General features: G+C 44.7%; 1 protein-coding gene across 1 annotated transcript in view; it reads right to left on the reverse strand.

Moving 5' to 3' along the window:
• Positions 1 to 15,489, reverse strand: part of VWA3B (von Willebrand factor A domain containing 3B) — an 81,450-nt gene that overhangs the window by 47,279 nt on the left and 18,682 nt on the right. Inside the window, exons 9-11 of the mRNA XM_066621325.1 lie at positions 5,442 to 5,558; positions 3,721 to 3,917; positions 779 to 936 (exon numbers count right to left, since the gene is read on the reverse strand). Coding sequence (XP_066477422.1) covers positions 779 to 936; positions 3,721 to 3,917; positions 5,442 to 5,558 — 472 coding nt within the window. The remainder of the gene's footprint in view (positions 1 to 778; positions 937 to 3,720; positions 3,918 to 5,441; positions 5,559 to 15,489) is intronic.

Here is a 15,489-nt window from a genome sequence, read left to right on the forward strand (position 1 = left end):
AACAAACAGCAGTAGCAGACCATCCTCTTTCATTCCCTGGTCGTATTTAACCATTCCAATTCCCAGCCTCCAACACGGTGTCAGGGAACAGGAAATCTGGGAATTATAAAATGGCACTGGAGGAGAAGATTGTCAACAGCTGTCACTGCTCCCCCTGGCGCTGCACTGTTGGTTCTTTTCTGATAGTGTCTCTCCAGGTTCCACACAAGACTTTTTCCTCTGCCTTTTCTGGAGATGCAAGTGAGAGGATGCAGAGGAGGGCACCAGGATGCAGATTGTTTTCTTGGGTGGTTCCTAAGACACTTGGTGGGCCACTGTGAGACACAGGACTAGATGGGCCTTTGGCCTGATTCAGTGGGATCTTCTTATGTTCTTCTGTTTTTAAGTGCTTGACAAGCATCTCATGAGCCTTGTCTTGCAAGGAGGTGATGGGGAACAGTGGCAACAGCAGAGCCTCATTAGTCCAGCAGGTGGCTGGGACATGTGGGAACCCAGCTTGTGCCCCACCCAGCCCCAACAGTAGAGTCATGCAATAAGTTTATATTGGTCATACGGGTTTTTGCAAATAAGAAGTAATTCCTGGTCTATAAAGTATCTCAACAAGCCCACAGTGGTTAAAGCTTCATTGTAGAGCATTGCAGAGCATCTTTTACCAATCAAGACTTTTTAAAAATTAGAAGACCGAATACTAATTTATGATACTGCTCTGGTATTACAATATAATTTCATTTGATAATTCAAAGGCACTACTTTTGCAAAGATTTCAACAAAACCCAACCTTCTCTCCATTTGATCCAGAAGGCTCTTCACTCTGTCTTCAAACTGCCTGCACCTTTCAGCATTTAATGAATGTATATGGACTACAGTCCCATCTTCCAAGTATGTGTGCAGAAAACTGTTACAGTATTTTGCATGGATTATCTTCGGGTTACTCTCCTATATGAGCAAAAGGTTGCAGTAATGATTTTACACTGTGCACAAAAGCAAAATCAGCAATGGTTTTAAACTGTATTTATATTTACGGTATCTCTGTATCAGCCAGGAATGGCAGCATTATTCTTAAACTCTCCTAGACATGCTCAAGGTTAGACAATTACCAGTACAATAGTAGTGGTTGTGATTCATTCAATACCTGATCTGAGGTTTCTAAATCCCCTAGATCAGTGGTACTCAAACTGATGGATCGCGACCCACCAGCTCGCTCGATGCCCTGTTCCCTTCAAGGGGCAGGGGTAGGGGGAAAACAGTAAAGCAATCCCCAGGATTGTGCCCCTGTGGGGGAAGGGGGGCTAATTTTAAAACTAAACATATGTGCTCTCAGGGTCCAAGGGGTGTGGGGAGCCCTGTGGAGAGCTTGCAGGTCTCCCCGCAGCTTCTAAATAGTGAAAGTTGCAAGTGCAATTAAACCAGAATTTAATTTACTGAATGAGCCAGACTCTTTGAAAAGTGGTTGAAAATTAGAATGGGCCATTTGATCATAACAACCCAATCCTGTCCTGCCCAGCGCTGGCCCTTCTGCCCCACTGCTGGTGCTGGGTATCGTAAAAGTGCTGTAAGGCACTCCAGCACCGGTAGTGAGCCCACTGCACCAGGGTAGAGACCAGTACCAATCGGCGCTGGGCCTCTGCACCAGAAGGATGCAAGCCAGGTGTACCAGGAGGTAAAGTTTCCTGCCAGGCAGCAGGGAGGCCTTTTGGGGTGGGGGGAGGGTGGAAGGAAAGACAGGTCAGAAGGTGGATCGGATATGGAGGGGAATGGGGATGGCAGCAAAGGGTGCCACTGGATCCTATGCCTCCTCCCAAGCAGAGCTGCCCAAACCATGTCTCCTTGGTTCTGTGCCAGCTCAAGGACTGCTGAAGATCCAAGTAGACCCACTGGGGCCAGCTGCACTCGACATGAAGTAAGGGAACCAAGGTTCCCTTGCCCCAAGGAGACCTTTGGCAGCTTCTCTGGTCCCACAGGATGCAGCGGTGGCCATTTCAGTGTGGCTGATCCACTGGGCATTGGGGAAGGATAGGATTGGGCCCTAAATGAAATTCTTAAGTTCAGTCTTGCATTTTTTGATGCACCAGAACCCCTCCCTGGAAACTGTAGCCTATCCTTCATTCTCAAAATCTTGAATTCTTTTGCATATGTGCACAAATCATTCAAACAACGCCTTATCAAGATGGAAGTGCCTACATTCAACAAAAGCTCTGCCATCTTGAAAATAGAGGCTGCCCATGATGGACACTCTTCTGCACAAACAATACATCATGAAAGCAGCGTCATTACTAAAGCAGAGTGCCATAAAAGCTAAAGGATGCAAACTTCAAACTGAAATCTGAAGGAGAAAGTATGACTTCTAATCCCCCATCCAATGCATTTCAGTGAAATATCATCCACAGGGGAAATGGTTACAGAGTTCTCTTACCTCAAAAAATACTTCCTCAGACTTCAAATTTGCACAGGATGTGATAAAAGTGTTGCTTTTGAGGGCTAAACTCAATGTCCAAGAGCAGCACTGCCTTCATGGACTTGCACCCACCAAGCCTCCAGGGAGACCCACCAGCCCTCACTTTGGTCATTGTGGCAATCAAGCAGCCTGCTGCCCACTGCCAACTCCATAACTGCTGAAACTGCTGCCACCAACACTGCAGCCACAGAACAAACCACAGATGGGCTCTGCCAAGGCCAGAACCACTCACGCCTCTTGTGAGGCTTCAAGGCAAGCTCTCTCACTGCTTCGGCAACAAGAGCACTGAAAAGTGGGTTTGGTATAGGAAGGATGCAGAGTTACGCATGCCCACATGGCAGGCTCCAATTCAAAACCTTAATCCGTGACAATGAGACCAGAAGGACAAGATGAAAGGCTGAGAGATCTGCCTTGCAACCACAGAGAGGCTGTGGCTGAGGAAAGCTGTCCTGTTGTTAAAAGGAGGAGGAAGTGGGTGCTGTATAACTCTACCCCACTCATGCCAGTACTGAGGCATCTGCAGAAGGTTTTCCAGCAGATCCTCCTAAGGGGGCGGACAGAGAGAGATAACTTAGGCACCCAGCAGGGATGGTTCTGTATATACAGAAGGAGACCCCCATCTGAGCAAAGGGATGCGGGAACCTCCCACATTCAGACATATACTGTACAGATGGTCCACGGTATCCACAAGGGATCCAATCTTGGACCCCCAGCAGATGCCGAAAACCACGGATACCAAAATCCGCTGTTTTGGGCTACTTTAAAGCCTGTGCTCTGGTCGCCTCTAGAGGGCTTTCCAAAGCCCACAGAGGCTGCACGCATCTGCCTTTGGCCTCTGCAGTCTTCAGAATGGCCGAAAAGGCAAAAAAATCTATCTCCAATTTCCAGAGGGAAACCGGAAGTGACGTTTTAATGCCTTAAAAGGAATTGGGAGAGTTCTGTGGAAGATTTTGGGCATTTCAGCCATTTCAAACAGCCTCTGCAGGCTTCAGAAAGTCCTTCAGAGGTGACTGGAGCACAGCTTCTGTCGCCTTCAGATGGTTCAGGTGGGACAAACTCTGGTTCAACGCAGGTCCAGGGGAACTGAGTTGAGCCAGATCCGAGGAAATAGTCAGTGGATAAGCACCTGTACAGTCCATGCCCATGCCTAGAAAATTAGATGAAAACCTACATTGCTCAGTACTTTCACTCACAGTCTCCCACCCATATAGAAAAAAGTTACATGACAAAACTAAAGAAAGTAGCAAAAAAGATGGGTTACCTACAGCATCAGTTTGCAAAGATTCATCTTCTGGCTTGGTTTTTATGTCAACAATGCCATTAATATGTCGAAAGGTGCAGTCACCAAATGCTTTAGACATTGTCAGCTTGTGTGCTTTCAAGCCATTCTGCTGAAGCCAGGCCTTGGAATGGTCATAATCCTTTGTTTGCGGCTCACATGCTGTTGAGTCTGTTTTTCGCGCTGATGTAAAAACATGAATGAATGAGCACTGGATATTATCTAGTAGTATCAAACCTAATCCAATCACCCTAAAATCCAACTTTATTTAATAAACACATAAATGATGGTTTTTAAAACTTGCCACATATGACAAATCAATACTTCTTTTACTTTTTATACTAATACAATTACTTTTTTAAAAATTACTTAAAAGGGGAGGAGACAATCAGCCCAATCCTATGCATGTCTACTCAAAAGTAAGTCCCATTAGAGTCAATGAGGATTACTCCCAGGAAAGCGTGGATAGGATTGGGCTGTATGGCTGCCGTCCTATCCACACTTAATTGGGAATAAGCCCCATTGATTATAATGCAACTTATATGCAGATATACAGATATCTGTAGTAAAGAAGTATAGGATTGGGCTCTATATAGAATAAAAAAGTAAAGCACTAACATTGTCAAACCTTTGTGTCCAAATTGGGATTTCCAAATATGTATACAGGAAGAGATTACTCTGATCTGCACATGCCTGATCTTAGGTGATCTTGGAAGCTAAGCAAGGTCAGGCCTGGTTAGTACCTAGATGGGAGACCACCTGGGAATACCGGGTGCTGTAGTCTTATACCATAGTCTTTCGAGACTGAAGGTTGCCAACCAACCAAAGGATCAAATAGATCAGCATTCTGCCATATGAGAGCATGTGCCTTAACTTATTTTAAGGATATATCCTGCCAGGCTTCAACAGCTACTTCAGTTGCAGTTCCATTTCTAGATACAATTCACAATGCTATTGTTACCTATAAAGCTTTAAGCCTGCCCAAACCCTTCATTCATCATCAGAGTTAGGCAGCAGGTGACAAGGGACAGGGCATTTTTGGTCATAGTACAATGTATATGGAATGCCTCCACCTGGCCCCAATTGCATGCCTTCTTGGCATCAACACAGACTTCTTTCTTATTTCTCTGGTTATTTCAGAATGTATTAAAGCTGGTAGATCTGATTTCTGCTGTAATGAATTCATTTTAAATCCTTCACTGCTGAAGAAGATTGACATTGTACTCATGCTCAGATCTCCTGAATCAAACACCACCTGAATAATAACTTAGGGCAGGGTTCCTCAAACTCTGAGAGAGCTTTACTCCCTCAGTAAGCTCTTGCGGGGGAGGGGCTAGGGCAGCAACACAATCCCCAGGATCGTGTCGCTAAGGGGGGCGCTTGTGTGTGACTTTCTACACTGTAGGGCCGCAGCAGGCTACAGGAGGTTCGGGGAGCCCTGCGCAGCCCTTCACAGCGCTCCCCGACACTTGGAACCTGCAAAAGAAGCAGGCGCAAAGCACTTCCATTTGGGCGGCGGTCATCACTCCTCTGCCCAGCACTGGCTCAGCACGGGATCACAGGTATGCCTTACAGCATGGTCGTGACACTGCACACTGACACTGGGCCAGCACGAGCCCATTAGGATTGGGCCCTAATTCTCCCCAAGTCAAGCAAATCAATGATTGCTGCAAAGCTTTCAGAAGTTTAAAATATAAAAGAAAATACCTTCAACAGACTCAGACTGTTCAAATTCTGAAAGAATTATCTGGATTTGTAACAGTGTATTCCGGGCTTCCTCCAGCTCCTTCCAGATCAGGAAAACATCTTCTCTTACACCAGTACCTAGATTTGAAGCCACATGAGATGGAATTAATAGATTAGATTAGCTACCCTATCACTAAAGAAGGTTCCTCTGGCTTTTCCACATTCTCTAAGTGCTTTTGCATTTTACCAGGGAAGTTGCTATACTTTTTTTCCAGGATTTATCCAGGAGAAAATGCTTTCAAAAAACAGGTCTAGGAAGCAAAGCGAAAGCTGGTTTTCTACCGACTATAATGGTGTTTCTCAAACTGTTGGTTGGGACCCACTAGGTGGTTTGCGAGCCAATTTCAGGTGGGTTGCATAGTACCTAGTTCAGCTGCCACTGAAAATAGAGAGCTGAAAATACAGGATACAGCGCTGCTGGGCAAGGCGGGCTCCCGATGGGAGAGAGGCAAGGTCCTTTGCCCTGAATATTTGGGAAGATGGCATCCTAGAAAGGGAAGAGGGCTGTGTGGTTGGAGGAGTATGCATTTTGCTTGACTTCCAAGCTGGAATGTTTAAATTCCAAGCTATGAAAAATAACAGCATGAACATATTGACCTTTGGGACCATAGGACCTTTGGCTGATCGTGGCTCAGGTTTGATGATGTCACTTCCAGTCACTTCCTGTGGGTCCCGATAGATTGTCATTCTAAAAAATGGGTCCCGGTGCTAAAACATTTGTGAACCACTGGACTATAAGTAAATATTAAAGCCTATTGATTTTTATGAGATTTAGGCACACCGAACTTTCTCTGAACTGCACCATATTTTGTCAAAAATAGTGACATTGATTAAAATGTAAGATAGTTGAGATTAAGTGGAAGTTGAGATTGAGAAATAAATTTCTAATAATCCATCACACTCTAGTCTTTTTTTTTTTTTAAAGGAAAACAGGTCAGGATAATGCAAATGAAGAGATCGATTTATTTACCAGTGCAAGTTGATTTCTCCATGACTTGGGTCACCAGGGAAGAGTGTAGCTTTAGCTTCCACTCCAACAGTGTCCCTTGGTGTACCTCTTTCTCCCACAGAAAGAGAACAGATTCCAGTCATTCCCATGAAAAAAGTAAAGTGTTTTAACTTGGAGACTGTGTTACAATGAGTGGACACTAGTCTACCACCAACAGGGATCCTACAGAGAAGTGAAATGTGTGTTTATGTGCAAAGCAGGCAGAAATATGCCATACCCTTTGGGAATCCTTGCAATAAATATGCTTGCCTTTCACAAACCCCATTAATCAAAGTTAAATCATTTAAAAAGTCATAACAATTTTTTAAAAATGCTTAAAATGATATTAAAAATATTTGCACACCATTTTCTGACAAAAAAATGTTCAAAAACCATTTACATAGTAAAATACATGAAAACGTGATCTCAGAATCATTGCTACACGATGATATGGTTTATGGCACCACAGTAAGGGCAAAGAACTTTACACTATAACTTTGCAAAGAGGCAGTGGCGTCACTAGGACGTGCAGGGGGTGTGGGCCATGCCAGGTGACCGTACAGGGAGTGACGCCACTACTGGCCTAAATTTTTAAAAGCTTGGTATTTTCAAATAATACTATCATGTTATAGATCAATTGATGCATAATTTCATGCAGAATACAATGAAATAAAACAAATTGACATATCTCTATTCTATCAAAAGTTATAGCCAAAAAACCAGCAGGGTGGGACAAAGGTAGATCACCACACCCACAACTCAGAGCATTGCCCCACCTACTGCATAGGAGGCAGTCCATCATAGGGGTGACATGCTGGCCTCCCGCACTGGGTGACTCAAACCCTAGTGATGCCACTGCAATGAGATGCAGTTAGTGGAAAGAACTTTAAATACATGTGCTGACAAAGCAAATCTTTGGTGACAGCCACACGCTGCAAACCAAACTGCAACCTGTTCCAACCATCATTAATTTTTTTTTAGCCACTATCAAGCCAACTTTTGAAAATGTAATAAATATGCAAGATTTATTGCTAGATATAAGCAATGCTTGCATATTTTTCACAGATCCTCCCAGCAGTTTTAATTAAAGCTGTAATCCTATACACACATAACAGGGAGAAAGTCCCATTAAACTCAGCAGGACTTACTTCTGAGGAGACATGCAATGGATTGCCCTGAAAGACAAACAATTGCTCTTGTGCTCTCTCACTGGCTCGGCAATTTTAATGTACTAATGTCTACTGTCACCTCCTGGGACTCTCCTTATTTCAAGAGTCCTATTTTATATTAGAAAGAAATTGCAACACTAAAATGAAGAAAGAAAATGCAACCTGAGCCCAAGAGCCGCTTGAGGCTGGGCGCAAAACCCAGACCCCTGTTGTTACAGCGAGCTATCCTGCCCCCACTGAATCCCCTCTTAAATAAGAGGGAAATGTGAGGGAGGACAGGGAGGGGGCAACCCCTTTTCTTCCCTTTGGGACAGTGGTAGCCCACTTCTCCCTCCAGCTCTGGACAGATAATGAGGGGGGGATAAGGTGCCAGAGCTGCTGACCTCACCATCTCCTTGTTCTCTCTGTCCACTTGGTTATAGCTGTAGGAAGAGGTGAGAAAGACCAATTCCATCCTTTACCTCTCCTTCCATGCTGTCTCCTTACTCAGCCCTGCATGGGGCTTTTTAAAACTAAACAGGAGGAGCAGAGCATGCTGGATCTTCCTGTTCATTCTAAAGAGAGGCTCCTTAGGCAGTGGACTGGAGAAAAGAGGAGAACAGGCAGGAGCCCTCATCAGTTTGCTGCCACCCTTCAAGGCACCGCTCTCTGTGCAATGCATTCATGTCACGCCATCTGTGGGCCGACCCTTAAAAAAGCACCATTAATTCTCCTTTCACTTTTACTTACATATGAGAAATCTCCTTCCTAACCCAATGGAGTTTATTTTTCAAAAAGGTCACCTATCTTCCAACAACAGAAAAATATGGGTGGACACACACATTTATTCAGGTATCTATAATTTTTTTCTAGAAAAACAACAAAGTGACCCAAAGGAGATGGAGGTGGAGACCAAGGTTAGAGGTATAAACATGTTGAAAAATTCACTTCAGTTACAGGCAGCGCAATCCAAACCCACCTGCCCCTCAAGCTGGCACAAGTCCCTTGTGTCAGTTCCTGGGTGCTGTGAATGTGCCATAAAGCACATTCACGACTACTCAGGAGGAGAGTAGACCAGCGCTCAGACATGTGCTGGCCTCACTATTCTAGAACCACACTAGGACAGGGTTAGTTTGTGCTGGCCCAGGCAGGCCGGCACAGGGGATGAGAGAGGGCGGTGGGAGAGGGGAACGGAGGTGGGGAGGGTGGCCTGGGGTTGGATTGGGTCTGGGAGGGAGGTGGGACCGGCTGCAGCAGCACAGGTTGGATCCTAATCCTCATCCCCGACCCAACCAGCATTACATGCCCGCTCAGATTTGCACCCTCAAAATCACGGGTGCAGATCTGAGCAGCCCATAGGGCTGCCTGGGGCATTTCTAAGGGTAAGGGGAACCAAAATTCTGAGTTGTGCCCCAGACTTACCTACCTCGTGCTGGATACAGTTGCAGCAATGGGTCTACTCGGTACTACACCTGCTAAATCACTGGTGCATGTCCAAATGAATCCAGGTCAGCAGATTTGGCCCAGGAAGGGGGATAAGACACGTCAGCACCGCTGATCCTGTCCCCCTCCCAGGACCCAATCTGCCCATTCTGTTCCCCCTCCCCTCCCTTACACATAGTTCACCTTCTCCAGCATGTGCTGGGCCCTTCACTGGCACCAGTGGGATGACACTGACCTTCCCACCAGTGCTGCTTACTCCTACACTGTCACAACATGCTTTGTGGCACATTTGCAACAGTCTGCGCTTGTGGAGCACTTGCTTAATCGGCACAGAGGCACAATAGGATTGTGCCATCACTTCTTTCCAAAAAGCTCTCATCCTATTAAAAGGATACATATTATTCTTAGCAGATGCTAGAAAAAGAAGTTTAATGAGAGTTTAAATCCTTCCACCATTTTATTTTGTAGAGGCCCTATTGTTTCTTTGGTCCTTGCATTTGATTAAGCACAAACAAGAAGTTAGTCCAGCATACAGTTAAGCTGTTTAGGGCACAATCCTACCTGGCCCTTTGGCTGACACAAATCCCTTGCGCCAGCCCGGGAATGTTGCAAAAGTGCCATAAAGCACTTTTGTACCATTCTGAGGGGAGAGAGACTCGTGCACAGACATGCGCCAGCCTCCCCGCGCTTACAGGGTGCCTAAGAAGAAGATAAGTTGCATCAGCCAAGCTCAGCCAATGCAGGGGTCTGCGGGGGTGCGGGGAGGGCAGGGAGGAGGCGAGAGGGAGGTGTTTTGGGGTGGGGGCGGGCAGTGGGCATTCCCAGGGGCAGGTGGGCTGGCAGCAGGAGGTGGGGCCAAGATCCAGCAGTTATGCCAAATCCTGACCCCAGTCCTGGGCACCGCAGAGTGGCTGCTGGCTGCTCCGTTCTGCTTGGATCTGTGCCACCTCCTTAGGTGGCGTAGATCCAAGTAGACCCATTGGGGCCGCTGCAGCGTGACACGGGGTAAGAGGAAAGGTTTCCCCTTGCCTCAGACTGCACCACTTTTGGCCCCAGACTTGCACTGGATGTAGTGCAGGCCTACTGGTCTGCCTGTTTCCAGTATAAGTTAAGATTGCGCCCTTAAATCCCACTATGTCAATAGGATTTAAGAGCTTAAGTCAATAGGATTTAAGAGCTCAGTCAAGAAGATCATGAATTTTTACTCTAGATTAATAAATAAGTACTACTCACCCCTGGATTTCATAATCACAATCATTAACGCTTTTTGGAGCATTCCATCCAGAAGCATGCATTGAATAGACAGAAGAAATTTGCCTTTTGTTTGCTCTTTAGCTATCCTAACAAGGGGCTAGTTCACACATCTGGTAACTGCCAGAGGAAAAGGGTTAGCTTGTGTCAGGATTGTGGCCAAGGAGTCAGGGCAAGAAGATACTGCATCTGCACATGTGAAGCCATTCTCATAGTTACTGCAATTTGTGCGTGCTAACATCTGTCAAATCTCTGTGAATGCATATGCAAGGTCAGTTCTGAGGATTTTGCAAACTGATTTGATAGACTCTTGGGGCTATAAAAAGGGATAAAAACAATGAAATAATTAAAAGGAAATTTATTATACAACAATCATCGTACCAAAGGGCGTGTATCCATCTTTAAAAGCTTATTGCTATTTATGGGTCAGCCCAAAAGAAATTATTTTCTTTATTTTAAATATTTAAACCAATTGTGGCATCTCAGCTCCAGGGGGTTCTGGATGAAGCAGATAATTTGGATCCCTTTGGCTTCAGACCAGGCTCTGGGACAGAGACAGCCTCCGTGGATAACCTATGCTGACAGCTGGGTGAAAAGAGTGCACCCTTGCTGGTTTTTTGGACCTTTCAGCAACGTTCGACACCATTGACCATGGTGTCCTTCTGGGACAGTTGGCCAAGTTGGGGATTGCGGGCATTATTTTTCAGTGGTTCCACACCTTCTTGGCTAACAGATGGTTGTACTGGGGACTCCTGTTCGGCACCTTGGTCCTTGGGGTGCTGCAGGGTTCTATACTGTGCCACATGCTATTCAATATCTACAAGAAACTGCTGGGAGAGGTCACCTGAGGATTTGGAGTTGGGTGCCTAGTGTAAAAAAAAGGTTAAATAAATAGAAGTCCTCAGCTTCAAGTCAAAAGTTCAGAAACACTTCATTGCGGCTGGGAAATATCTCCAGGACAAATGCAACATTGGGCCTAAATTGCTGCAAATTGCTTAAAACATTGTTTTAAAAAAAGGATTTCCAAACCCTGACCCAGGGGCCAGATGCAGCCCATGGCAAGCATCTATACAGCCCGCGGCCACCCTCTGGTCCCCTGAGAGCCTCAGGCCCTCTAGACTGAACCCTCAAAACACCTTCTAAAGGCCTAAAAATAATCACTTTCTGGTTTTTCCAAAAAACCAGAAGTAACCTTTTGTGCCTTCTGAAGGCCTTAGAAGGCTTTCTGAGGGTTGGAGAGGACTTCCTGGCCCTCAGAACATGTTCTGGGTATTTCCTGTGATGTGCTGGTCCTGAGGTATTTATTCTAGTATATTTAAGTAAGCTGCTAGGGTGGTGGGGGATTGGAGGTCCATTTGAGTGTGAGCTTTATTTCTGTGGTGTGTGTTGGTGCTTGGAGAAATCCTGGAAATTTGAGCCCATTCATTCATTCATTCATTCATTCATTCATCTAAGTTCCATCTCCAATTTTAAATTTTAAATTTATTTTTTTCTGACCTTTGACAGATATTTGATGTGGCTCTCTGGCCAAAAAGTTTTAAAACATTGTTTGAAAATCATAAAAATGTAACAAATAAAAAAAAATAATTTTGTTTTCGATTCTGAATATACATAAATTATTCAAAAGAAATTTCATATACCCATATTTAGAGACGTTAGAAGTTTAAAAGGGAACTTTTAGGGATTTTGCTTCAGTTTATGAACTTAGAGGGATTTTAAGGACCAGGTATGAGCTCTGCAAATTACCCAACAAGTTGATTATCATATATTTTTCCAGCTACACACAAGGCTCTGCAGGAAATGTTATTAATACAGGTTTTTAGAAAGTCGGTGTTATTGTATGTAATAGGTAGTGTAATTTTATTACCTATTACGTTAAAAATTAGGCAGTTAATAAATATGCCAATACCATCTTGATACACAGTTTCTCCAGAGCCTTCAAACATAGCATCTTTCATCTTGCTGACATCTACGCTGGTGCCTTCCCTGTAGGCTCCTCTTAGCATACCAGAATTCTGTCAAGATTAATAATCCTCAAACACATTTCTCCTTCTTTAATTCAGTCAATGGATGCTCATGTTTCACCAGAGTAAAACTGCTCTGGAAACAGAGCATTGCTGGCCATCACCACCATTATCATCACTTGCCGGTTTAATTAACCGCCTTCCAAGTTCTACCTGATGATCCACTTAAGAAAATGATGTTATCTGCAGGATGTTTCTCATCATTATAGAATTCAGGACAATCCAATGAAGTTGGAACACAAAGAAAACATTTCACACAATATATAACTGATCTATGAATTAACCACCACAAGATGATGGTGTCTATGCTAGAGTACTTTAAGAAAGGATTAGACAAATTTACGAAGGGCAAAATTACAAGTTGCTTGGAAACCCCGGGGCAAATCCTGCACTGGGTCTCCATGGTGCTCACCCACCCATTCACTTGTACTTCCATGGCACATTTAGTGCTACAACTGCTACTGGTACTGATTGTTCAGAGGCTGACGTGGCTGGATTGGCCTTTGGCCAGTACCCAAACTGACTGACCCAACACCACCCCTGCACAGTTCCTTGGAGATTACTAAAAATGCCATAGTGTTTTATCTTACTAATTTCACCAGTTCTCAGCCTTTTGACTAAGATGATACATTTACTGAAGCGAGTTCTTAAAACCATGTGATAAATGAAACCGTTTGACTTATTATTATGTTTAATATTTTCAACAAAAAGTCGTTCACAAAGTGGTTACATAGCAAAACAAATCACTAAATGGTTCTCAAAGTCTAAAAAAGATGCCAAAGAGACATCAGCAACAGCCACTGGAAAAGACGACATGCTGGGCTAAAGAGGGGCAGCTGCTCTTCTTCTGCTAAATAAAAGAGGACAGCACTTTAAAGCATGTCTCTTTGCCCAGTTAGCAGGAGCAGAGTTAAAGCCCAATCCTGAGCTTGATGCACCGCACACTGTCACAAATGTGCCGTAAGACACGTTTGCGAGGCCTAATGCGGGGTCAGTGTCCATGCTAGCCCAGCGCTGGCCAGCGCTGGACTAGTACCTCCGCCGCTCAGTGGTCACACGGACCACTGAGCCACAGTAAGGAAAGTGGGGGCATGGGGGGAGGCGTTCCAGGGAGTGGGGAGAGGTGGGGGGAGGGCGGGGAGAGGGTGGGGAGGAGGTGTGACGGGGAGATGGGAGGTGGGGAGAGGGCGGGCGGGAGGCGTGCTGGGGAGGGAGCGGGGAGGGAGGGAGGCGGGTCCATGGAGCTCTGCTCCACCGGATCCTGTCCGTTTGTGTGAAGCTTGGCACCCTACACAAATGCCTTTACGTCACCACTGACTTGTTGGTCAACAGTGAAATGAGTAGCCCCATTGTGGGGCTACATTCCTTACCCAGGAGAAGGGGAGAAAAGTCCCCGCGGTAGCCCATGGCAAGCAGAAAGCAGCGGTAGCCATTTTCGGTGCCGCTGAAGCTGCACGCCATGGGAGCTCAGGATTGGGATGTTAATCACTTTAGAATAATCACTTGGAGCTGCTTAAAACATTCAGGTGATTGTTGTTTGAAGAGAGACGTGTGCTCAGTAATCATTAGTTGTACTAATATCAGTCATCGTACACCAGCACCTGTAATCACAGCAGGCTAATCTAGATACGGGAACCAAGCTAGAAGGCGACTTCTATTGAACAAACTTGCATCCCATGTAGTCTCATCCCAAGAAGATACAGTTCAAAGACATTGCACTGGCTTTGCCCAGAAACATACCAGCCTACATGTTTCTACCACAACCGTAAGCATGTTTTCCTGGAAGAAACACCCATCAAGTTCAATGAGGAATTTCCTCACTCAGAAGTACCGTAAGTTTGCCTGTTGAGTTTGCTAGAAAATGTATTCACATAATCCGTTTGTTTGTTTGTTTGTTTGTTTGTTTGTTTGTTTGTTTGTTTGTTTGTTTGTTTGTTTGTTTGTTTGTTTGTTTGTTTGTTTGTAAAAATTTATGTCCCACCTTTCCCATGCTGAAGCAAATGCTCAAGGCAGCTGTTGTTGATTTTGGCTCTGAACATGGAGCTGAGTTCAACACAAGGTTTAATATGTACATGACCAACTGTCTGTGGCAGCACAAAATGAATGAAAACTATGGTGGCCACAGACGCAAAACGTTGTTTGAATTAGGGCTTTAATCCACTCAAAGAGAAAGAGAGAAAGTTACTATCTGATTTCCTTTGGGCATCTCCAACTCAGCAATAAAGAAATGAAATAATTTCTTGGGATTAATTTCATGAGCAAATTGAGCTCTGCCTTGCTGATTCAGTAAACCACACTGACGCAGAAAAACACAGCATATGTATTATGCAGATTGAGACTGGCATTTTCTTGCATATGCTTGGTATGTTGGACAGCTGTCAAATCCAAGCTTTTTTTTTTTTGCCCAGAGAGAGATCAAAAGGGAAGATACACTGATGATCCCTTTGGGAAGCAACACTGGGAAGATGTAGCAGACTAAAAAAGACCTTTGCTGCTAGAAAGCTTTGCTTTTCCAAACACAAATGCCAAACACAAAACAAGCAGGTACTCGGACCAAGCAAGATGGGCAACCTCTTTTATAGTTCAGAAACAATTTTATAATAGGCCCATTTACACATTAACCCAAACACACATTTTTGGCCTACAGACATGTTGCGGCATATTTTATATATTCATTTCAAAATACCTATATAGCACCTTTGCTCTGAAGATGCTCAAGGTGTTCAAAACCCCACTTTTATTTTCCACCATCACAGGGAGGCAGCAGATACAGGTCAGATACAGCAGATCAACTCCTTCACGAGTTCCGTTAAGCTTGGTACTTAACAAGTACCAAATGCAGGTACTTGTTAAGAAAAATATGCTACACTGAATGGTTATACATTTCTTAGATCTGTGAGGATGCACTGTTCAAGATTTATTTGCTTGTCTCTATTACACAAAATATGATGTCACGGCCAACTTCTCCTCCCTCCAACAGCAAAAACTCAGCAATCCGGAAGTGACGTGATGGCATCATCATGTCACCGCCACACTTCTGGATTGCCAAGCTCCACACTGGGCAGTGCCACCCCCAGCGACACCGTTGCATCTAACATTGAGTCGTCTGGTGTATCATTGTTCTAGGATGCACAGTACAACTGTATAGCCTGAGA

This window comes from Tiliqua scincoides, chromosome 3 (assembly GCF_035046505.1).
Source record: "Tiliqua scincoides isolate rTilSci1 chromosome 3, rTilSci1.hap2, whole genome shotgun sequence".
In the NCBI taxonomy this organism is placed as follows: Eukaryota; Metazoa; Chordata; class Lepidosauria; order Squamata; family Scincidae; genus Tiliqua; species Tiliqua scincoides.